The sequence below is a fragment of the Carettochelys insculpta genome, chromosome 10 (assembly GCF_033958435.1).
Source record: "Carettochelys insculpta isolate YL-2023 chromosome 10, ASM3395843v1, whole genome shotgun sequence".
Lineage (NCBI taxonomy): Eukaryota > Metazoa > Chordata > Testudines > Carettochelyidae > Carettochelys > Carettochelys insculpta.
Window position 1 is genome coordinate 4,514,710 of NC_134146.1, and position 25,288 is coordinate 4,539,997.

A 25,288-nucleotide genomic window follows, 5' to 3' on the forward strand; every position below is an offset into this window, starting at 1 on the left:
GCGCTAGCGGCCCCCCCCCCGCAACCCTTGGCCTTCTCTCAGACCAGCTGAACTGTCATTCCTCCTGCCCTGACACCCCCCCAGCACTACCAGAGCCAGCCCCAGGCCTTTGCACTAGCCCGCAGGGAAGGGGCCAGGAGCTGGCAGGGCACTTGGCCCACCATTCAGTGTCCCACGCATGTGCTGGCCCAGCCTGGGACCCTTCCTGCAGCCTCGGCCACCAGCCCCTCCCTGTGACACAGCAGCGCTGACCACAGCCAGGAGATGCCGCCCCGCCCCCCCCACCCCCAAAAAAAACCAGTCCTGCCCCCCTCCTTGCCCCAGAACCAGCCCCCAGGCACCTGGGCCAGCCCCAGGCAGGTGGTGGGTAAGGAGGCAGGGGCCAGGCCCTGTCACAGCAGGGAACAGGAACCCTAAGCTTTTTGGCAGGGGCAGGTGTAGATGCTGTTACAGGCTCCCAGGGACCCATCACCACCACCACCCCGCCCAAGGCCTGGCCTTTGTGACTTACTAAAACATCCCTGCCCCCACCAGGCCTGCTGGCCAGTGACCAGGAGCCCGGACTGGCCCAGGGCCATGCGCCCACGGCGCAGAGCAGAGAGCCTGGAGGCTTCCAGCAGCTCGCTTGGGGCAGTGCCCATGCAGAGCCGGCCATCATGCTGCATGTGACAGCGGGGAACCCGCATACCTCTTTCCACGCCGTCTCTGCCCAGGCCTCCCCGCCCCCCTTTGCAATCAAGGGCCCGAGAGGGCATGAGCCACTCACACCCATGGCCAAGGCCCCCACGGAGGAAGTAACTGGGGAAGTGAAAGTCCAACAGCCGCTTGCTCTGGGCAGCCGGGGCTCATCCAGGCCTGGTTTGAATCTAGGCGACGTGGCAGCTTTCAGGAGACTCACAGGGATAACAGCCACCCTGCCTGGGGCAGACCCCACTGTAGGGGCTGACCCTGGCCTGCAGCCACCCCCGGGGGCTCATTGGAGGACTGGGACTGTTATTCCAAGAAAGGAGGCAACAGCAGCATGGGGAGAACAGGAAGCAGCAAAGGGCTCGAAGAACTACACAACCCCACTGGCCCCTGAGGCAGAGAGGTACCAGCTCCCTGCAGTGGTCTCAGACACCTGCCTGCTCAGTGGCATGAGCCCTGCCAGACAGAGGAGCCCACCTCATAACCCCGCTGCCTGTTCTTCTCACTGCGCTGCAGGGCACAGAAACTTACCAACTGTCCTACCAGGGTAACCACCCCCATACTCCTCCAGCATCACCCAGCCCCTTCTGGCAGCCCAGAGCTTCCCCCAGAAGGGGCAGATGAGCCTAGTGCTGCGCCCCACTGCAGGACAGGAACCTCTGCACTGGGGGCTCACATCCCACTGCCCCCGCCCCTCACACTGCTGGGGAAAAGTCCTGTGATCTGGTGATGCCACCATTATTTCCCCCACCCTTGGCCAAGACCTTTACTAGCCCGTGCTGTGCTTCGAGAGCCAGGCCCTGGGGCTGTATCTGCAACTGGCTTCAAGAGATGTTTAAACCAGGCCCCCTGCCTCAGGGAGAGAGGGGCCTGCTCTCATCAGGCCTGGGAAGCACCTTCCTACTGGTTTCAATGGAAACACACAACCCCCCACAAAAGCAACCCCTGGGGGGAGGTAGGCAGAGAGCAGATTCTGCCCCCAGTACCAAGGCTAGGACTCAACGCCCATGCAACAGGGCCAGGGGTAGCAGGCATGGGGCAGGCTGCTGGCCACTACAGATTTGCAGCAGAATCCCAGCCCTGCTGCGTTCATGACTTAGCTCCAGTGTAGAGCTAAGCTACCCAAAGGGGGTGGGGGGGGGTACCACTCCTTAAACACCTAGTGGAGTGAACATCTGCATGGCACCTGCCCCCCACTAGCTCCACAAGGGGTTAGGCTGTGTGGGCACAGGTAGCCCTGGGGGCTGCTGTAGTCCTCTACACACCTCCCTCCACCCTGACAACGGAGCCAAGGCAGCGCTTCGGTTTCTCATCACAGACAGATGGGGGGAACCACCACCGCTCCCCGCTAGCACTTCTCCCCTCCCATGACAGGTGTGTGACCTCCCAGCACCCAGGTCTTCAGGCATCTCCTGGGCCTGCTGAAAGGGAGAAAAACAGAGACCTTCCTTTCAAATCCTGGCTTCAGCCCGAGTGGCTGGGCAAGGAGAGGAGGGATGTCGAACATTTCCAAGGGGGACAGTTACCACCGCGTTGGCAGTTAGACTATAGCGACTGCTCCTCCTGCTCCCAGCTCTTCCTTTGAACTGGCAGCTGGCGGGGGGGGGGGGGGGGGGTCATAGCCATGGCTAGGCCCTGCAGCTGGCGGGGGGGGGGGGGGGGTCATAGCCATGGCTAGGCCCTGCAGGTCTGTGCTCCCACTTCTTTAGTGCACACAGCTGCAGTCCCCTTTGGAAAGGGGACACGGCTCGTGGAAGTCCAAGCTGGAGGAGGTGGGTGCAGGGGGTGCCAGGTATTGTTTGACAGCCCTCGAGGAGGCAGGGTTCACCTTCACTGGTGAGCAGCCTACCCCTGCAGGAATCATGGCCATGCCGTGGCCTGGGTTCCCTCCTTTAGTAACAGCTGCCTTGCACCAGCAGTGCCATCTCCAGCAGCTGCTTAACAAGATGGGGTGGGGGGTAAGTCCTGGGAGCCAGCAGACTAAGTTTCTTGTCCCTCATTGCCACCAGGGAACTCAGGTGCAAAAGGTGTGACGCACCCAAGGTCCCACCAGCAGGGGGTGGTAGAACTGATCCCCATCGCTGGCGAACGCTCTAAGCCATCCAGCCTCATCCCCACCCCTTCCCCACTTGTAACATTCAACCCCCGGCGGCTGAATAATTCAGAGCCACCCAGTAGCCTCTAACGCAGGGGGCTCAGCCACCTCCATTTGTGCATTCTTCATCTTAAACTCTTCAGGACCTCATAACAGTGCAGCACACGCATGCGAAGGCAAAGTGGAAACTAATTTTGCTCTTCAAGAGTTTTTTGCGTAGCAGCCTACACATTTGCTCTGACCCCTTCCTGGGGGTTGCACTTCACAGCAGCCCCCTTCTGTAAGTTCCCGCAAGCTTCCATTTTAACAAACAAAAATAAATACGTTTTCACTCGGGACAGTGAAACAAATACCGAACCCCAGGGATAGGGGCTTCGCCATGGATTTGGTACAAATCAAAACGTAAATGCCTTGTTCCTAGGGCCTCGACAAGTCCAGTTTTAGAATTAAGTGGAGTCGGCTGGAGTCCAGAAGCTGAGCCAGGGTGGCTGATTTGAGTCAGTAGCTAAACACACCATGCCTAGGAAGCTGACATGCGAGGGGCCATTCTGCAAGACACCTCCATGTACCAGCCAGACTTCGAGCCACGGTTCCAACGGCTGCCATGAAGCACTGCAAGTTGTCGGGTTTCAGCAACAAGAACTGATACAGTTTGTTTGGGATCTGTTCTTCACCACCCGCTCTTCCAGTCTCAGCTCAGGGTGAGGCTACGTTTGCATTCACTCCCTGGAGGGGACAAACCACCTATTTACAGCCTACACCGAGGACAGGAAGCTGTTGGCTTGGTACCTTTCGAATAAGGCATTCTAAGAAATGAGCGAAGCCGAACAGCTAATCACCACTATGTGGAGAATCACAGTAGCACTGGGTAAGTGTCACACTCTGGGGTCACAGAAGCTGCTGATGAAGTATCTCCCATACCATCTTTCTGCGGAAATGAGGCATGTGGTGCTAAAAAGAAACAACACTGTTAACAACTGAAGGGCATCAGCGTAAGCGTCCATCCCCACTCGGCAGCCAAAACTGGATCGTGACCCTAACTGGCTGCCGGGATTTGTTACTTGGTTTGCCCCCACCCCAAGGGACAGAACTCACGAGGCCTTGGCAAATGCTAACGTTCATGGAAAAGCACAAATATCACAACTGGGAACATGCACATCCTGCACAAAGAGCCCAGTGCAGTTGAAAACAGCCAGTATTTTAACCTGTGAAAACACTGCCTGGAAAAGAGCCTTGAAGATGCTGTCGTTATATGTGAAACAGACTAACAGGAACCCACCAGCCTGCGGAACTCCCCGCCAGAGGATGCTACGACGGCCAAGACTACAACAGGGTTCAAGAAAGCACTAGATAAATTCAGGGAGGATGGGTTCATCCAGCCTCAGCCCCACCCCATGGTGTCGGCGTCCCTAGCCTCTGTTTTGTGGGCTGGGACTGAGTGATGGGATGGATCACTTGATTGCCTCTTCTGTTCACTCCCTCTGGGGCACCTGGCATTTGCCACTGTCGGAAGACAAGAAACGGAGCTAGATGGACCTCTGGTCTGACCCAGTAGGGCCGTTCCTATTGGCTCCTGCCCCTGCACTCAAGGGCTGAGGCACAAACTGCGTGGTAAAGGGACATAAGACTGCAACTCCCAGGGCTGGAGGGCTCACCTGTCAGTGCTCCGGTAGCACCTGGAGACCCTAGCCCAGATCAGCCCCATAGGTGTAGGTGCTGGGCAATGAGCGAGAGGGGGAAAATGCGCGGTGACCATGGGTGCCAACAGGTCAGTTTGTGAGGTTCACTCACCTGAGTGAATGTGATGGGTTTGTCTCTGGAGATATAGTCTGCATACGTACAGGTAAACATCCCGCAGTCACTGCCATTCAGCTGCTGTGGGATCTCCTACGAGCAAGCGGTGGAGAAGGTTGCAGGTTAGTCCCTTTGCCTTACTTTAACAGGGCCGTTCTGACGAGATACGTGAGGCAGCACCTTAAAATACTGGTACCCAGTACTGAAGTCAACGAGCCATTCACTTTTATCCTCCACTGCAGGAAACAAGCTTTACCACCCTCCCAAACCATGGTACTGCCGCTGCACCATGCTCCATTCCTTACCCTTCAGCTGCTGAGTCTAAGTGCACACTGGTTAGTCTGCACACTTTCCAGGCCCCCCAATGGCTTCATCTACCTTTGTACAATGCACCTCTGGCCCTGCCAGGGCTCTGAACGCCTCCAGCACTGCTTAATATAATACGCATCGCCCTGCTCCTGAGTTAGTGGAGGGAGCACTATACACTGAAAACCACATCAGGACAAGATTTGCCTGTGACACACGAATTGTTCTTACTGATTCTAGAAGTTGCATGGGGGAGAATGTGGCTCGGACCTTTAATTCCATCCCCACAATAGCTAAAAATCAGAACTGCCAATGAGCTTGTTCTCCGGTGGCCCAGGACAAGACAGCTCCGACTACCCAGGGGGAGGATTAGTGAGGGGGGGGGGGATCTATTATGTGAATTACTACTACCTGAGAACAAAGCAACAGGAGCTAGTCACCTGCAGCAGCAGCTCACAGCTCCATGAGCCTCCCAAGCGTTGCTCTGAGCTGAATGTGCCAACGCGCCTGGGATGCTTGGAAAGCTGAGGCAGAGAAATCCTAGCTCACACCAGGGCATATTCTACATGAGGCTGTGCCCTGTTCCCTGCCAACCCACCTCAGATTTTTATGTTCTTCCTCTGAACTGAACCAGGATGGTAACAAACAAGGGACAGACCACTACAGACAAGTATCAGAGGGGAAGCCGTGTTAGTCTGTAGCCACAAAAACAAGAAGTCCTGTGGCACCTTACAGACTGATTTTTTGGAGCATAAGCTTTCATGGACAAAGCCCCATTTCTTTGCCCACGGAGCCTTGTGGATAAGGGAGAAGCGGTGGATGTGGTATACCTAGACTTCAGTAAAGCATTTGACACGGTCTCACATAATATACTTACCAATAAGCTACTCAAATACAACTTAGATGGGGCTACTATAAGGTGGGTGAACAACTGGCTGGATAACCGTACCCAGAGAGTAGTTATTAATGGCTTTCAATCCTGCTAGAAAAGTATAACTAGTGGGGTTCCACAGGGGTCTGTTTTAGGACCGGTTCTGTTCAATATCTTCATTAACGATTTAGATATTGACGTAGAAAGTACACTTATCAAGTTTGCAGATGATACCAAGCTGGGAGGGGTTGCAACTGCTTTGGAGGATAGGGTCATAATTCAAAAGGATCTGGATAAACTGGAGAAATGGGCTGAGGTAAACAGGATGAAGTTTAATGAGGACAAATGCAAAGTGCTCCACTTAGGAAGGAACAATCAGTGTCACACCTACAGAATGGGAAAGGACTGCCTAGGAATGAGTACAGCAGAAAGGGATCTAGGGGTTAGAGTGGACCACAAGCTAAATATGAGTCAACAGTGTGATGCTGTTGCAAAAAAAGCAAACATGATTCTAGGATGCATTAACAGGTGTGTTGTGAACAAGACACGAGAAGTCATTCTCCCACTCTACTCTGCGCTGGTTAGACCTCAGCTGGAGTATTGTGTCCAGCTCTGGGCACCGCAGTTCAGGAAGGATGTGGAGAAACTGGAGAGGGTCCAGAGAAGAGCAATGAGAATGATCAAAGGTCTAGAGAACATGACCTGTGAAGAAAGGCTGAAGGAATTGGGTTTGTTTAGTTTGGAAAAGAGAAGATTGGGGGGGACATGATAGCAGTTTTCAGGTATCTAAAAGGGTGTCATAAGGCAGAGGGAGGGAACTTGTTCTTCCTTGCCTCTGAGGATAGAACAAGAGGCAATGGACTTAAATTGCAGCAGGGGAGGTTCAGGTTGGACATTAGGAAAAAGTTCCTAACTGTCAGGGTGATCAAACACTGGAACGAATTGCCAAGGGAGGTGGGTAGAACCTCCATCACTGGAGATATTTAAGAAGAGGTTAGATAGATGGCTTTCAGGGATGGTCTAGAAAGTGCTTGGTCCTGCCATGAGGGCAGGGGGCTGGACTCAATGGCCTCTCGAGGTCCCTTCCAGTCCTACTCTTCTATGAAAGCTGATGCTCCAAAATACTGTTAGTCTATAAGGTACCACAGGACTTCTCGTTGTTTCTACAGACAGCTATTTGCAGAATGCAACAGGACAGACATTTCTTTTGGGATATTCCAGATAGAACCTGGACAACAGCAGTAACTTGAGGCAATCTCTGTAGGCAGAAGGACGTGTCTCTCAAGCAGCACATACCAAAAAGCTACTTATCACGCAGATATCTTCATTTAAAAAAAAAAAAAAAAAAAAAGAGCGACTCCTTTGACTGTGATATTGCCAAAAGTTCAAAGCCAGATTCGCAGCTGAAGTCCAAGAATCACAGCGAGAGCACGCAACAAAGAGTCCATAATTCCTCTACAGGAGCCGGTCTGACATCTCTCAACTGCCAGCATGAGCCTTGAAAAGGCAAAGGCCATGTCTACATTTATAAGCTTACAGGGAACAGCTGTGCTGTTGGGAGAGCACCACCTTACACTGATGGAAGCTAGAATAAGACCAGCTCAATGAACAGCCATAGCTACACTGGGGAAACCACTCCCCCACCAACGTAGCACTGTGCACGCCAAAACGCATAGCACTCCGAAGGATTTTTTTTGCATTGTTGAACAATAGAAGTTTTGCTCACAAGTGCTAATGTCAACATGGCCTTTGGCCTAGCAAGGAACAGTGGCATTTGAGGGACACCGACACTTTTCTTGGACACACCACCAACTTACTGATCAAGTGAAAAGAGTCAGACACATTCCAAGGGCTGCAGTCCACACCAGATAGCCAGCTATTTCCACACCCGCACCGAGTCAGAAAAGAAGTAGTGTTCAGCCTGGACAAGGCCCATCAAGACAGACACCATAAAAAGGCCCATCAACATTTTTTCCAGTGTCCACTTTGGGCTGGATTATTAAGGGCATCACAGACACCCATTCAAAACTTAGAACTGTTTCACCAGAAGGTATCTGGCGTTGGGCTACAGGCCTGGGACCAGAAACAAACAAACACTGTTCACATACATGTGGTTTCATACTGTAAAGTGTCCACTCTGAAGGATCAATATCTAAGTTCCTCTTGGCTTTGCTTTCTTCTTGCAGATATTGGCTGTTCAAGAAAACAAGAGAAGGGGATCAGACTTTTCTAATGGAATGGTTTCATATTTTAGGCCAACAGTCTGTAAAGCTGTCTGACAAGGTCCTTACTAACTATGAACCAATGACCCAAGAACTACAAGGCAAATTACAGGATACAATCATTGTGTTAAAGTCAAACCCCACATGTGCCTGGGAATTTGTCCCATTACTTTAGAGACATTTTTAAGATCACAAGTTAGAGACTTCACAGGAACCCCATTACATCAAACTCTCGAGATATGTGCACTCGGGTTAACGTGTCTGAGCTGCTGCACTGGTCAGTTTCCCAGCTCCTGTCCTGGCAGCAGCCTCCCCACTCCTGTCAGGGGTGGTGATAGTCAGGCTGCCATCCCTAACAGGTATCAGAGGGGTAGCCGTGTTAGTCTGGATCTGTAGAGCAACGAAGGGTCCTGTGGCACCTTATAGACTAACAGAAAAGTTTAGAGCATGAGCTTTCGTGAGTTAACTCACTTCTTCAGATGCTGGTCTGCATCTGAAGAAGTGAGTTAACTCACGAAAGCTCATGCTCTAAACTTTTCTGTTAGTCTATAAGGTGCCACAGGACCCTTCATCCCTAACAGGAGTGCTAAAACTGACCAGAATTGCTGCCCCGGTCACTCTTCTGGCTCCAGCAAGCAGGGGACAGCAGGGAGCCAAGCTGCCACCTAGTTCCCAACTCCCCTCCACTCGCTGGAGCCAGGAAACTGACCAGGGCTCCTGCCCTGGTCAGCTTCCCCACTTCTGCCAGTGGTGGCAGCTGAGAGCCTGAGTGACAGGAGCAGGGTGGCAGAGCCAAGAGTCAGGCTGCCACCCGTGAGAGGAGCGAGAGACTGACCAGCGAATCAGCACTGGTCACTTTCCCCTGTCCTGTGAGCAGTGGGCAGAGCTAGGCTCTGGGCTGCCCGCCACTCACAGGCGCTAGGAACCCGACCAACGCTGCTGCGCTGGTCAGTTCCCTGGCTCCCCCAAGCTGCACAAAATTTGACTTATGTGGGGGTTGCGCAAGAATACAACCCCTGCGTAAGTCGGTGCTCTCATGTATAGTGCAGTAGGGTCTCAGATGTGGCCATTGCCAGAAAAGTCAGGTGCACGAGACGTAAGAGTGATTCCCCCTTGACTCAAATCCATCTCCAAGAGAGGTGGGGGCGTAAAGCAATTTTTATTTAACGTGAAGCGTGAGTCTGGTGCCAGAGCAGAGTCAAACAACGGCAAACAGTCACTCAGCACACTGAAAGGATGACGACTGGCTACACAAAAACTAACGCCAATGTCTCCAATAGTGCTTACAAGAGGATGCGAGAAATGCAGTTTGGAGGGTTACTCAAGAGTGGCAAAAACAGCAGAACTAAGTAGATGTTTCTCTCACAAAGAAGAGAGGGCGCCAGTGTCCCTTAGGAATGGACCTGATCTTCCTTAACAAGTCTCTCTAGGATAGGTTGCTCATAAGATGTAGCTGAATATCTCAGGGGCAGCAGAATATAATTAGCAGCTGGATGCTGTTAGAGTTGACACGTTACTGGCCATGACCAGACAGGAAAGAGCGTCTTGCCCCATGGGGCAAGTCCCTGACATAACATCACATTTTCCAGTGAGCAGGGAGGGAGGGAGGGAGAGAGAGACACAGACAGACAGACAGACACAGTGATGTTCTCCTGAAGCCTCTACTTACAGCAGAATCTCACAGATACTGTGGCCTCTTTGTCCCATTGAGTCAAAGTATTTGATGGTCTTTCTTCGGACATCTATTACCTGTTATTGAAAGAGAGGTATTGGTGCAACAGACACAGCCAAAGACTCCATGCCACCTAGAGAGCAAGAACTAAAGCTTTTTCTAGGTTCTCCTTCCCTTCCAGTTGTAAGGATGGGTCAATTCAACTCACCACTAATCCCCAGTGTACCCTCAGGTGAATAGGCACAAAGATGAGGTCTTGTTTGAAGAGATCCACACCTTTGGTCCATCTTTTTACTGCCTGGTAACCCCCAGAAATTAGTTTGGGGTAGAAGAAAGTACTGAAGACATGAAGCACTGGAAACCCCTGCTGCTTATTTCTCTCCATCAAAAGATTCATGTAGAAATTGATTACCTATATAAGAGAGAGTAGCGTTCAGAGCATGAAGGGGACATATTCCTATTTCTGTGCAGAAGTCACGTCCTACAGGCTGGATTCTTCATAATTTGCAGTCTGAAGAAACAAACTGTCTTCAACTCAAGTTCTGAGACTCCTGAACTAACTCCCTTCCTTAGAGCCCTGCGTTGAGAACACCTGTTATTTCACCCACTCCCCAAAGTCAAATCCAACCCTAGGTTAGTTGTTAACTCCTGAGAGCAGCATAATACAGGGACTGAGATATTTTCAGGAGTATTGTTCCCACTTAAAGGCCCAGCTATCAGAACCCTATGGATATTCCCATATGAAATGAGCGGTGGATCAGAAAATTGAAGCCTGACCAAACATTAAGTGTCGGAGAAAGCGGGGGGCACGTTTTAATACATGCATGCAGAACACACACATTCCTATTGGATGCATTTTACCTCATCGTTGAGCCAGTGATGGTTCTTCAGCGTCTGGATATCCCCACGGGTGACCTTTAATTTAAAGGCACTGCTCAAGATCTCATCCTCCTGGCCATGGCCTAACGCGTTAGCGATTTCTCTCTCCATGTCCTGAAATGAGCAATTCCACGCAGTGACTGGTGAGAAGGTCCTGAATTAGGGAGCATATTGAGAACGCCAACTGGTGCACCACAAACTGAGAAGTGTTTAATAGAGTATTAAGCCTGCTAAAAGGAGAAATAATTAGACCACACAGTGACAATGGGAAGCCAATGACACTAAAATCTGTTTCAGAGCAGAGAACTGTTAAGCTTTGGTAGGGTCTTCTCTTGCATTTGTGCATCAAGGCACTGCACACTAATGCCAGAATTTCATGCTATTAACTTGGATGGTCACGTTTTAAAGCTATGTTAAACGGTGCTTCAGTCAGTTTAATTTACCAGATCACCCCAGCTCACAACCACAGATATGTTTATACTGGCTCTGGTTTGGAAAGCTCAGTCATTTTCTTGAGGCTTGAAAGGGATAACGGGCATTTCAGAGGCTTGACAGAATTCAAACACACACAAAAGCCAGTCCTGCAGTGTTTCAGAGCCAGCAAGTGTGGTTCAGTCAGATTAAGCAATATGCAGCACGCGGATACAGAAAAACGCACAGACGTGCCTGCCAGCAGGCAGAGCACAGCTGAAAAAAAGAGAAAGCCACCTATCCCACATGCAGGAGTTGGGCCCACGTGAGCCTCAGAAGTCATCCAGCTACCACTTGGTTTAACAGGAACAGGGCTGGTAGCAGGCTAGTCTCACCTCACACCCATTTCTCATCTCTAGTTTACAAGAGTCTAGATTTGGTCACCTCTGGGTCACGATACAAGACTAACCGAATTCCCCCACCATACCTGAGCGGGAACAAAAGGGACTATTATGGGGTCTGTATTGGAGGCCATGTCGACCGTGAGGAAGTCTGTATTTTGTATTTGGTCATATGCCCTGGAAGAGCATCAGACCCACAGAGACAGGTCTCAGTAATGTTCAGTCTCACTGCTGGTAGAGGGAGTTTAAGCTATGGGCCAAAAAATTCCATTTGTGATTGAGCTGAGCTAACAAAGAAAGAAGATGCCCTTGTCTCTTCTACTGAAGCATCTACCTAGGCACACACAGAACTTAAATCAGATAGTTTATACAGGCATTAGCAAAAGCATTTGTTTTGTTAGCTCCCTGCAAATCAGTTGTTAACAGAATGGCCTGATGCCAAGCAATTAGAGGGTATGACTAGCCGGCAAAAAGCAGCCAAAATCCACTTTAGAAGGAGCACCTACAACTCTGACTCCTGGAGCACCTAGAAAGAGAAGTTACTCACCGTAGTAACGGTGGTTCTTCGAGATGTGTCCCCGTGGGTGCTCCACAATAGGTGACGGCTTGGCCGGCGCCGCAGATCGGATCTTCCAAGCAGTTTCTGCCGGACCGCGCATGCGCCGGCACGCGCCGCTCCCTGGCACGCTCCTGGCCATGTGCGCGATCCGGTCCCCGCCAGTTCCTCGACCAACCGCCTCGGGTGCCCCTGCAAAACACTAACAGAGATCCGAAGCGGGGAGGATGGGCGGGAAGTGGAGCACCCACGGGGACACATCTCGAAGAACCACTGTTACTACGGTGAGTAACTTCTCTTTCTTCTTCGAGTGTCCCCGTGGGTGCTCCACAATAGGTGACTACCCAGCAGTAACCCAAGATAGGTGGTGGGTAATCGGATTAAGTGCAGCTGGTCCCCGAGAGGACCGCTGCGGAGAGATGGGTATCCTCTTGGAATACCCTGTGAAGGGCGTAATGTTTGGCGAAGGTGTCGTAGGATGACCAGGTCGCCGCTCTGCAAATGTCTTTCAATGCAACGCCCTTGAAAAAGGCTGTTGATGCTGCCACCGCCCTGGTGGAATGAGCCCTGGGAGTGGCCGACAAAGGAGTCTTTTTGAGCTCGTAGCACATTTTTATGCAGGATACAATGTGCTTTGAAATTCTCTGCGATGAGAGACCTTCTCCTTTTGATTTGGGAGCGAGGGAGACTAGGAGTCTATCCGTTTTCTGGAAGGACTTGGTCCTGTCTACGTAGAAGGCTAGCGCCCTCCTCACGTCCAGGAGGTGTAGGCGCGCCTCTTCGCTGGAGGTATGAGGCTTTGGATAAAACGAGGGTAGAACAATAGGTTCATTGATGTGAAACTCGGAAGAAACTTTGGGAACAAAGGCTGGATGCAGCCGTATGGTTACCGCCTCCTTGGAAAAGACAGTGCAGGGTGGCGTTGCCATGACTGCCGCAAGCTCGCTCACCCGACGAGCCGACGTAATTGCAAGAAGAAAGGTCGTCTTTATTGTAAGGAGGCGAAGGGGAACCGTGGCCAAGGGCTCGAACGGTGGTCCCATGAGTGTGGTAAGCACCAGGTCCAAGCTCCACGAGGGTGGAATCGGTTTCCGAGGGGGGTAGAGGTTTACCAACCATTTGAGGAACCTGGTAACCATAGGGTGGGCGAACACCGTGTGCCCCCCATCCTCATGTCTGAACGCCGAGATGGCGGCAAGGTGGACCTTTAACGAGGATAGCGAGAGTTCTGCTCTCTTGAGGTCCAGTAAATACTCTAGAATTGTAGGTATAGGCACCGAAAGGGGGGCCAGCTGCTTGGTAGAACACCAAGCCATGAAGCGAGTCCATTTTTGTTTGTAGGTTTTCCTAGTGGAAGTCCTCCTGCTACTTCCAAGGACTTGCTGTACTTCCACTGTGCATGTGCTCTCTAGGGAGCTGAGCCATGGATTAGCCACGCTTGCAGTCGCAGGCTGTGGGGGTGCGGATGCACTATGGACCCCTGGGCTTGCGTGAGCAGATCCGGCGCCACCGGAAGAGGCATCGGTGGGCGGTCCGACATGCGCAGGAGTAGGGGGAACCATTGTTGGCGATCCCACGTTGGGACTATCAGGATCATCCGAGCCTTTTCTCTCCTGGCTTTTTGCAGAACCTTGTGGATCAGCACTGCGGGGGGAAACGTGTAAAGCAGGGGGCCCCCCCACGGGATCGCGAACGCGTCCCCCAGGGACCCCCGGCCCAGCCCTGCTCTGGAGGAGAATCGTGGGCACTGTTTGTTGTGCTGAGTGGCAAACAGATCTATTTGGGGAAACCCCCATGCGTGGAAAATCGGCCGTAGTAGATCGGGACGGATCTGCCACTCGTGGGTGAGCGCAAAACGCCTGCTCAACTGGTCTGCCTTCACGTTGTGCGCGCCCGGCAACTATGAGGCTCTCAGGATTATATCGTGGGCGATGCACCAGTTCCATAGGCGGATTGCTTCCGCGCATAAGGTACGGGATCGAGCTCCTCCTTGCCTGTTTATGTAAAACATGGTGGAGGTATTGTCCGTACTGATCCCGACGACTTTGCCTCGTATACGGTCTCGAAAGTGTTTGCAGGCGTTGAACACTGCTCTGAGCTCTAGAACATTGATATGTAGAGACTGTTCCGTGGGTGACCACAGTCCTTGAGCCACCTCTTCGCCCATGTGCGCTCCCCACCCTATGAGGGAGGCATCCGTAGTGAGGAAAACCGATATTTGCGGCTGATGGAAGGGTACCCCTGTTAGCAAGTTCCCGGGGTTTACCCACCATTGCAGGGATTCGCGCACCCCAGGTGAGGGCGACACCACCCTGTGAACGGTGTGTACTGCCGGCTTGTATACACTTGCCAGCCAGTGTTGCATGCTGCGCATGTGCAACCTGGCGTTCTGTACCACAAACGTCGCCGCTGCCATGTGGCCCAGCAGCTGCAAGCACGTCAAGACCGGCACTGTAGGGCTGAAGGTGACGACCTGCACGAGGAAACCGATGGCTCGAAAGCGAGCCTCTGGTAGGTATACTCTCGCCGAGACCGAGTTTATGCGAGACCCTATGAACTCTATGTCCTGTGAGGGGTCTATCTTTGATTTTGCCAGATTGATAACCAGGCCAAGTGAGGAGAACGTGTTTGCTGTGACGCGTATCATGCGGAGGACCTCCCTTTTCGAGGTCCCTTTGAGCAGGCAGTCGTCCAGATACGGGAAGATAAACACCCCCTGTCTGTGCAGGTAGGCTGACACCACTGCCAAGGTCTTGGTGAAGACTTTGGGGGCCGAGGAAAGGCCAAATGGTAGGACCTTGTATTGGAAGTGTTCGTTGCCCACCATGAACCGGAGAAAACGCCGGTGAGCCGGATGGATGGTTATGTGGAAGTACGCGTCTTGTAGATCGAGGGCTGCGAACCAGTCTCCATCGTCCAGTGCTGTAAGGATGGAGGCAATCGTGATCATCCGAAAACGTTGCTTGCGTAGATACCTGTTGAGGCCACGAAGGTCTAAGATGGGCCTCCAGCCTCCTGTCTTTTTCTCCGTCAGGAAATACCGAGAGTAGAACCCTTTCCCTTGCAGTTGCTCCGGCACCTTCTCCACCGCCCCTAAGAACTCGAGGTGGGCCACCTCCTGCCTGAGCCTGGCTACATGGGAGGCCTCATGAGGGTGGGGCTTGGGCGGGGGTCGCGGCGGCGGGAGCGACTGGAAGGGGATGGCGTACCCCGTGGCTATGATCTCCAGCACCCATTTGTCTGTGGTGATCCTTTGCCCCTGGTCGTAGAATGGTCGGAGGCGATGGTGAAAAAGCCGTTTCGGATGATCTTGTGCAATGGTAGTGATGGCGCAGCCCTGGATCTGTATGTCAAACTTGTGGCCTTTGGCCCCGCCCCGAGGACGGACGGCCCTGTTGTGAGCGTCGCCTGGGGGTTCTGTACTGCTGGTGCTGCTGATGCCGCCCTTGCTCGTAACCCCTGTGATACTGGGGGCGCTGTTGCTGGTACTGGTACCGCCTTTGCTGTGGGTAGTACCTTTTCTTTGAGTATGGAGGGGTGTAAATCCCCAGGGTCCTGAGTGTGGCTCTTGAATCTTTACTGGAATGAAGGACTGAGTCAGTTGATTCAGCAAACAGCTTCTGCAAGTCGAAGGGAAGGTCGACTATCTTCGCTTGCAGATCTCTCAGTATACCCGAGGTCTGGAGCCAGGACTCCCGTCGCATCACCACTGCAGTTGCTGTGGAACGTGCTGCCGTGTCCGCAACGTCCAAAGCAATCTGGACTTCCATCCTCGCAGCCGCGTAGCCCTCTTGCACTATGGTCTTGAGGACCGGCTTTTTGTCCTCTGGAAGCGAGTCCATGAGGGAAGTTAATCTGGCATAGTTGTCAAAATTATGGTTCGCCAAGTGCGCTGCGTAATTTGCCATGCGCAACGTTAAGGTGGAGGAGGAGTAGACCTTTCTGCCGAACAGCTCTAGCTTCTTGGCATCTCTGTCCATTCCCCCTGTTTTAAATTGAGATGTTTTTAGTCTTTGTTGCGAGGACTCCACCACCAAGGAGTTTGGCTGGGGGTGGCTAAACAAGAACTCCATGCCCTTCGCCGGCACGAAGTATTTCTTATCCGCTCTCTTTTGAACAGGCGGAATAGTTGCAGGGGTCTGCCATATGGTAGTGGCGGACTCCAAGATCGCTTCATCAAGCGGTATTGCTACTCTGGAGGAGGCCGGGGAGCTCAAATTTTTAAGGAGCTTATGATGTTTCTCTTGCACTTGTGCTGTCTGGATGCCTTGCGTGAAAGCTACCCTCTTAAACAGCTCCTGAAACTGTTTGAGATCGTCCTTAGGATGGACGTCCCCTAAGGCCGTGGCCTCATCCGGGGAGGAAAACGAGGAACCGCTGGGGTACATTTCTTTGGACCCTTCCGGTTCTTGATGGTGATGGTGCGCCCTTTCGCTGGAGGTATGCGAGGGAAAATCTCGTGGGTCTACGGCCAGTCCCCCCTGGGACGTTTGAGTCTCTGTCCCCGATCGCGATTGCCCTCGGGGGTACGAGGTAGCATGTGGGGATCTTTCCTTGGTAGATTGCCGATGGTGTCCATGCCCCGCGTGGTAGGGACGACCATGGCAGTATAGGCACTGTTCCTGGGAAGGTGACCTTGACCATTCCCTTTGCACGTACCCTCTGTGTCTGGGAGAGGGGGATCGTCGAGACACTGGAGAGAGCGATTTTGCATAATAGTCCAGCGTTTCAAATCCCAGGAAGGGTGAGGGTGGTGCCAGCCATGGGGAGGCTGATTGCAGGAAAGGAGAAGGGGGCTCCGGGTAGGCTAGGGGGGACCCCTGCCTTCTGGTTGGAGTCTGCAACATGAGCGGAGGGCTGTGAGAAAAGAGCTCCACAGCCCTGTCTGGAGAGGGGCTGCAGTGCCTTCTCTTGTGTGCAGCCTTTCCCCTCCCTAAGGGAGGTAACTCCGCCCCCTGATGGGCGGGGGATCCCGGCCCCGTCAGCACCGTGCTAGGCACGCTCGAAGGCGGTGCCGCACGTGTGGAGTGCTTCTGTGCCTGCAGGCTAGGTGCCTGCGCGCTCTGCACCGCCGGTTCCCCGGGGGTCGGTGCCGCTGCCTGCGGTGCCGCCGGTACCGGCGCTTGCTTAGCCGCCGCCCTGCCTGCGGTGCGGGGCGGCTGGCTGATCATCGGAGGCTGAGCCGCTTCCACGTGGCTCTCCGTGCCGCCGCCGATCAGCTGTTGCTGCGGCTGGGGGCTGCTTGCTCCTCCCGTCCTGCTCACCGTTGCTCCCGGCAGGGATCGGGTTGGAGAAACTCTCCTCCGTTTTTGCGCTGATGGAGTGAGGGAGGCAGCTTTTCTTCTAAGGGCCCCGGAGGGTCCCTCCTGCTGCGGCCGCTCCGGCACGTCTGGCTGGAGGGCCTTGTCAAGAAGCAGCAGTTTAATCCTCATCTCCCTGTCTCTCCGTGCTCTTGTTGTTAATTTTGCACAGAAGGCGCATTTTTGTGCCACATGGGACTCCCCCAGGCACCTTATGCAGAGACTGTGCCCATCGGACACTGGCATCGCCTCTCGGCAGGACTCACATTTTTTAAAGCCTGAGGAGGACATTGTTGGTGAGTCTTTGAGTTTGTTTATGGGTACTTAGCACCCTCTTTGTGCTGTTTCCCTGTCCGATGGCCTGCCTCAGCAGGAGGGCTGATGGCCCTAGCTCCCGGCCTCCGGCGCTTGTTACTGGGACTGGCTTGAGCTGTCCCTCCGTAGCTTGTTTGTTTTTTTTGTTTTTTTTTTTACAAAATAACAACCGGCTACTTATGGTAGCCCAAATAACTGAAAACTTTAAAGAGAAAACAATTAAAGTCGTTGAATACGCTATGTGGCTTTAGCCTAGTCGGATTCCGTCTGCAGCCGACGGCGGTTGAGAGGAACTGGCGGGGACCGGATCGCGCACATGGCCAGGAGCGCGCCAGGGAGCGGCGTGCGCTGGCGCATGCGCAGTCCGGCAGAAACTGCTTGGAAGATCCGATCTGCGGCGCCGGCCAAGCCGTCACCTATTGTGGAGCACCCACGGGGACACTCGAAGAAGAACTCCGTGGTTAGTACATTTGCGAATGTCAGATGGGCACACAAAATTAACGCGTAAGAAAGTCCAGATTATTCCATCCATTTTAGTTCTCCTCTCAAGACCCAGAAGCCGAAAAGGCAAAGTACCTCTGTGAGTTCAGGAAGGCGCTCCGAGTTCTTCTGAAGGCCTGACTTCTGGTCTTTCACGACAAGTGCAGCTGGCCTTCTGGCTATAGCAGAGCTCCTACTGCCGAGGCATAACCGAACTGACACTTCCTTTGACAGGTCAGCCTCCAGCCATCTCTGTTACACATAAGGAAGCTCAGTAGTATGTAAGCAGAAAGCTACATTATGTACTGCACCAAATCATGACAGTCTCGTTCAAGCACCCAAGGGAAGCACTCAGCAAATACTCCCACCGTCAGATTCCACGGGGACCAAATTAAATACTTAGCCTCACCCTCTCGGACTCAGGCCAAGGTATTGCTAAGGTTAAGCACTAATATGCCAATTTTCCAATGCTAAATTTAGACTGAAGTTGTTAGGATTTAGCTACAATGCGCTGTTAATGATGAGCAGGACTGAGAAGTGCCTCAGGGTATTTTCAGTCAGGAAGACCACCACAGAAACGCAAAAGTAGGCAGGACCTCAACAGGTAATCCTGAGGCAGGAGTAAGTATCCATCCATGACAGGCACTTGTCTAACTTGCTCTTAAAGGCCTCCGACGGTGGAAATGACACATCCTCTCTATGCAAATTTGTCCTGGTGCTTAACTAGCCTTAAAAGTTCGGAAGTTTTTCTAACTTCTAACTTAAACGTCTCTTGTAATTTAAGACAATTACTTCTTGTCCTGTCCTCAGTGGCTAAGGGAACCATTTATCACCCTCCTCTTTAGAGCAACCTTCTACATACTGGAAGAACACGTCCCTGTTATACCTTCTCTTCTCCAGACTAAACCAACCACATTTTTTCCAACCTTTCCTCATAGGTCATGTTTTCTACTCCTTTATTTACTCCCAGTTCCCAAACTGAGGTGCCAGAACCAGACACAGCACTCTGAGGTGGTATCAGTGCTGAGTGTGGCAAAATTACTTAGGCCTTGCTTACAATACTCCTGCTAATAGACCTCAGAACCACTGGGATGTGTGTGTGGGGGGGGGAGGGGGAGGGAAGGGGCAAAAGTACTATGCAATGACTTAGTACCAGAGAGGTAGCCGTGTTAGTCTGTAATCTATCAAAACAAAGAAGTGGTCATGTACCACTTTAAAGACTAACAAAATAATTTATTAAGGGATGAGCTGTCATGGGACAGACCCACTTCTTCAGATATACAGTCCTCCCAGAACAGATTCAATATATTAAGCACAAAAGTTCGAGAATTTTTATCAAGGCTGACAAATCAAACATTTTATCATCATTGTCGGCAAATCAAATAGAAGAGCAAGAGACAGCAGCGAGCAAGGTAGTGTAAGATCAAATATCATAACCACGTTAATTACAGAATCATTGGCACATTCTCCTGTTCCTTAAGTAATGCCACATATGCCGTCATGTGCCAAAAATACCCACACATTTTGTACATAGGGCAGACTGGAAAGAATGAACAGACATAGAGCAGACATCAAATCTCCAAATACACTTTAATGCACTGGGCCATTCTGTTCAAGACCTGAGAGTGTGTGTTCTGAGGAAAAGAGACTAACAACCATCTACAGAGGAAATGTTTGTAACTAACATTCATATTCAAATTCGACACATTAACACATGGTTTGAACAGGGGCAGCAATTACTTGACCCATTACAAGGACTCTTTTGCATACTTTGATGTTTGATCTTACACTCACTTCCCCACCCCTCTCCCCCATCTCTAACTCTTCTATCTGATTTACCAACAAAAACAATTTTTCTGATTTGTCAACCATCATAATTTTTGGACCTCTGTGCTTTATATCTTGAGTCTGTTCTGGGAGGGCTGTAGAGCTGAAGAAGTGGGTCTGTCCCACAACAGCTCATCACCTAATACATCATTTTGTTAGCCTGTAAAGTGGTATATTATTGCTTTTCTCTTTTGATGCAGTAGCTTTGCTAGTGATCCCCTATAGCCCTCAAGGCCTTTTCTGTAGTATATCTTCCTAGGCAGTTATTTTCCATTTTCCTTCTTAAGGCCAGTATTGTGTATTTGTCCTAACTCAACATCATCCTATTTACTTCAGACTAATTTGAACCATAACCCTGGCCTTCAAAGCACTTCCCATGCCTCCCAACTTAGTACTGTCTGCAAGTCTTGTAAGTGTAGTCTCTCTGCCTTTATCCAAGTCATTGATGAAGATACTGGGCAGACCTGGACCAGGATAGATCCCTGCAGGACCCCACTTCATACGCCCACTTTTAGTAGACTAAGATAAGCTACAGTTCTCCAGTTTATGAGACGATCACATCAGACCGCTAAAAGTCTACTGAAATAGAGATCTGTAGCATCAGGTTGTGTTTTGAAGGTTCTTCAAGTTGGGTTGCCATTTTTTTTTTTTTAAAAAGGTGAGTATTCCACTTGGGCTGGATACTTGACAAAGACAAGCTTGTATCCCAGCTGATACTTCTCTATGTTTTAGTCTGTGTACATTTTCTCATGTCCCAAATTAACCTATTTAAAAAAAATTTTAGACCCATTTTGCAGCAAGCAGAATACAGGTGAACACAGAAGCAGACTGGGGATGTATTTCTAGTTTAGGAAATACAAATTAAAATGTATTTAAAAATGCAGCAATCCTGAAAGAATGATTAGTTAGGGAAAAGGTTACCTTGTTTACAAACTGGGAACTTAACTGTAGTACCAAGTCTAATCTTAGAGGCAAGAATCAGGAAACAAATGCATGAAAAGCACAAGCTATTTGACAAAGGACTGATAATGTAAAATAAGCATATCCTGTAGTGATGTGGATAAACACCAGCACATACTACTTGTTTTAGGGGTTGCCTATCAGCTTCCCCCCCAAGAGAAATTGATCAGGTGCAACATACTGAGCAAATCCCAGAATCACAAGGGATCTTCCACCATCACTCTGTGCTCCAAGTGTCAGAAAGACCACTCTCCCGCAACACCCACACACCACTGGGTTAAACGCATTATTCAGGGATATGCTTAAAGTGTAGAATGACACAGTCAGGGTTGAACAAACAGTTTTCAAAAGAGGATAAAAAGCTGGAGCTTCCAAACTCACCCCTTCAGCTTTCTGCCCAACTGTCAGTTCAGCTTCCTGTGACTTTTCTGCTGAAGTCTGATACCTGAGAGACAAAAACAGGTAGAGTTTCACACCAGGGATATTTACTCGGTAAGTTACCCTTAGGGTAAGGAGTCATCAGGACGTGTGTGGGGAGGCCTGGGAAATGCCTGCCACGGGAATGGAATGTGGCTAACATGGAAGAACCACCAGATGTTACCTAATAGCACCAATACTTGGAGGGCAGATCAGGGGAAGAAGGCAACGAAAGCCAGAAATACCCACCCAAAGTAGGAGACGGGGCAAGTACGGACTCATGGCCAAAATAAGGATACAAGCTGTAGCTTAAAGACATAATGCACAATAATCATAGATTGAGAAGTCTCTTGTAATAGAAAGGGAGCAAGGCTGAAGCTGATTGTGGTGTCTCAGAAGCTGATAGCGTGGGAGCATTCCCCAGAGTTTTATGGGCAGGTGTGGTGGAAATCACACAGGAAAAAGAAAAATAACCTCTCACTTGTGGAGGAACACTCTGCCCAAAGCCATCAGTCTAAATCTGACCTGTCAGTCACCCTGAAAGGAAACTTGTACAACACTTTCAGACGATAGGTCATAGAATCATAGAAGAGTAGGGCTGGGAGGGACCTCGAGAGGCCATCGAGTCCAGCCCCCTGCCCTCATGGCAGGACCAAGCACTTTCTAGACCATCCCTGAAAGCCATCTATCTAACCTCTTCTTAAATAGCTCCAGTGATGGAGATTCTACAACCTCCCTTAGCAATTCGCTCCAGTGTTTGATCACCCTGACAGTTAGGAACTTTTTCCTAATGTCCAACCTGAACCTCCCCTGCTGCAATTTAAGTCCATTGCCTCTTGTTCTATCCTCAGAGGCAAGGAAGAACAAGCTCCCTCCCTCTGCCTTGTGATACCCTTTTAGATACCTGAAAACTGCTATCATGTCCCCCCTCAATCTTCTCTTTTCCAAACTAAACAAGCCCAATTCCTTCAGCCTTTCTTCACAGGTCATGTTCTCTAGACCTTTGATCATTCTCGTTACTCTTCTCTGGACCCTCTCCAGTTTCTCCACATCCTTCCTGAACTGCGGTGCCCAGAGCTGGACACAATACTCCAGCTGAGGTCTAACCAGCGCAGAGTAGAGCGGGAGAATGACTTCTTGTGTTTTGTTCACAACACACCTGTTAATGCATCCTAGAATCATGTTTGCTTTTTTTGCAACAGCATCACACTGTTGACTCATATTTATAGCTTGTGGTCCACTATAACCCCTAGATCCCTTTCTGCTGTACTCATTCCTAGGCAGTCCTTTCCCATTCTGTATGTGTGACACTGATTGTTCCTTCCTAAGTGGAGCACTTTGCATTTGTCCTCATTAAACTTCATCCTGTTTACCTCAGCCCATTTCTCCAGTTTATCCAGATCCTTTTGAATTATGACCCTAACCTCCAAAGAAGTTGCAACCCCTCCCAGCTTGGTATCATCTGCAAACTTGATAAGTGTACTTTCTATGTCAATATCTAAATCGTTAATGAAGATATTCAACAGAACCGGTCCTAAAACAGACCCCTGTGGAACCCCACTAGTTATACTTTTCTAGCAGGATTGAAAGCCATTAATAACTACTCTCTGGGTACGGTTATCCAGCCAGTTGTTCACCCACCTTATCGTTGCCCCATCTAAGTTGTATTTGAGTAGTTTATTGATAAGTATATTATGTGAGACCGTGTCAAATGCTTTACTGAAGTCTAGGTATATCACATCCACCGCTTCTCCCTTATCCACAAGGCTCGTTATTCTATCAAAGAAAGCTATTAGATTGGTTTGACATGATCTGTTTTTAACAAAACCATGCTGGCTGTACCCTAGCACCTTACCACCGTCCAATTGCTTGCAGATGATTTCTTTAATTACCTGCTCCATTATCTTTCCTGGCACAGAAGTTAAGCTGACTGGCCTGTAGTTTCCCGGGTTATTCTTGTTCCCCTTTTTATAAATGGGTACTATATTTGCCCTTTTCCAGTCTTCTGGAATCTCTCCCGTCTCCCATGATTTTCCAAAAATGATTGCTAAAGGCTCAGATACCTCTTCTATCAGCTCCTTCAGGATTCTAGGATGCATTTCATCAGGCCCTGGTGATTTGCAGACATCTAATTTTTCAAAGTAAATTTTAATTTGTTCTTTTCGTATTTCAACTTCTAAACCTACCCCTTTTTCACTTGCATTCTCTACGTCAGGCATTCCTTCTGATTTCGCAGTGAAGACTGAAACAAAGAAATCATTAAACATCTCTGCCATTTCCAAATTCCCTGTTACTGTTTTTCTCCCTTGTCACTGACCAATGGCCCTACCCTCTCCTTGGTCTTCCTCTTGTTACCAATGTATTTGTGAAAAGCCTTCTTGTTTCCCTTCATGCTTGTGGCTAGCTTGAGCTCATTTTGTGCCTTAGCCTTTCTAATCTTGCTCCTGCATGCTCGTGTTGTTTGCCTATATTCATCCTTTGTAATATGTCCTAGCTTCCATTCCTTATACGATTCCTTTTTTAGTTTGAGATCATGCAAGATCTCCTGGTTAAGCCAAGGCAGTCTTTTGCCATGTTTTCTATCTTTTCTACGCAGCGGGATAGCTTGCTTTTGGGCCTTTAATAATGTCCCTTTGAAAAAACTGCCAACTCTCCTCAGCCGTTTTTCCCCTCAGTTTAGCTTCCCATGGGACCTTACCTACCAGCTGTCTGAGTTTACCAAAATCTGCCTTCCTGAAATCCATTCTCTCTATTGTACTGTTTTCCCTTCTACCCTTCCTTAGAATTGTGAACTCTATGATTTCATGATCACTCTCACCCAAGCATCCTTCCACTTTCAAATTCTCAATAATTCCCTCCCTATTTGTTAAAAGGCCTGTGAGCATAAATCCAACTCCACTAGACACGCAAAATCATGAGCTGAATGGGCACTGGATTTATGGATTATTGCAACCACCACCAGCCCTGCCCGCTCCCCTTTGTCCTCTGACTGCAGAGATGTGAGGGCAGAGGACTGGACTCGAAGGCCTCTTGAGGTCTCTTCCTCTGCTGTGTTAGTGGGCCACTCTACGTGATGCTGAACAATCTGTTCCATCTTGCAGGTGGCTGTAGTGCAAGAAGTAACTTTCCCAGACCTGAAGGACTCTGCATGTTTGTCTCTTGCACTAGAGAAAGTTGGTCCAATAAAAGATACTGCGTCCCCCACCTGGCTCTTGCTTATCATGCAACAGGGTGTCTGCAGAACAGAGTGGAAACCAATGAGTGCACATCCTTCCCCCAAGCAGCTACTGACCTTCATCTCTAATCCTACTCACTTAAGAGATACAGAGCAGACCTTCTCTCCCCAGTGCTAAAAGCCTGGACTGTTGGCTGGGTATGAAAAGCCAGGCTACTTGCCTCACTTTTTACAGCTTCAACCCTTCCTTAGCCTGCTATGCAAATATCCTGCTTTAATTCTCCTCTCTCCAAGGCTATGATGCAGTTGTGTGTTGTCCAGAGAACAGTACAGCACACCCCACCTAAGAAAGCCATGTAAAGGGCAAGGTCCATATTTACTGAGCCACTCCAAAGAAGTTCTCAGCATCTGAACGTGGCGCCTGAGGTTTTCTTCCCCTTCTGGCATATTTATAGTAATATCTGAGAAGCTGGAAGCCAAACATCATGAGAAGGTGAAAACAAAAACGTAATTAGGAGAAATTTGGTACCTGCTCACATCACCTCTCCGAGGCCAGAGGGGGCTTTGAGATTCAGCACCTCTGATACCTGCACGGAATAAGGAAAAGAAAAGACAAATTGAAACAAAGTCAACTAATTAGCTCACAAGCGTAGATCTGCTGAATATCCTGTAAATGACTTTCTGATTAGCTTAATCACCCACACTAAAGTTGTGTGGATAACAGGTAAGTGTTGTGAAGATCATGTCAAGGTTACTGCTTGGATAAAGCAGCGTGGCGGGAACCTGTGGACAAAACTCTTAAGCTGCTGCCCTATCATGACCCAGGAACAGGACTTTTTCCTCTTCTGGTTTGTAACATTCTAAGATGCATTTGGAAACAGCTGTGGCAATAAAGACAGATTTTTTCTAACGAGTCTGGT

The 25,288-nt window shown here is 50.2% G+C and overlaps 1 protein-coding gene across 1 annotated transcript in view; it reads right to left on the minus strand.

Moving 5' to 3' along the window:
• Window positions 1-2,974: 2,974 nt before the first annotated feature.
• Window positions 2,975-25,288, minus strand: part of SENP2 (SUMO specific peptidase 2) — a 42,353-nt gene continuing 20,039 nt past the window's right edge. Inside the window, exons 9-17 of the mRNA XM_075004410.1 lie at window positions 24,898-24,955; window positions 21,158-21,221; window positions 18,086-18,241; window positions 10,509-10,640; window positions 9,856-10,059; window positions 9,645-9,724; window positions 7,862-7,946; window positions 4,574-4,669; window positions 2,975-3,733 (exon numbers count right to left, since the gene is read on the minus strand). Coding sequence (XP_074860511.1) covers window positions 3,671-3,733; window positions 4,574-4,669; window positions 7,862-7,946; window positions 9,645-9,724; window positions 9,856-10,059; window positions 10,509-10,640; window positions 18,086-18,241; window positions 21,158-21,221; window positions 24,898-24,955 — 938 coding nt within the window. The 3' untranslated portion in view covers window positions 2,975-3,670. The remainder of the gene's footprint in view (window positions 3,734-4,573; window positions 4,670-7,861; window positions 7,947-9,644; window positions 9,725-9,855; window positions 10,060-10,508; window positions 10,641-18,085; window positions 18,242-21,157; window positions 21,222-24,897; window positions 24,956-25,288) is intronic.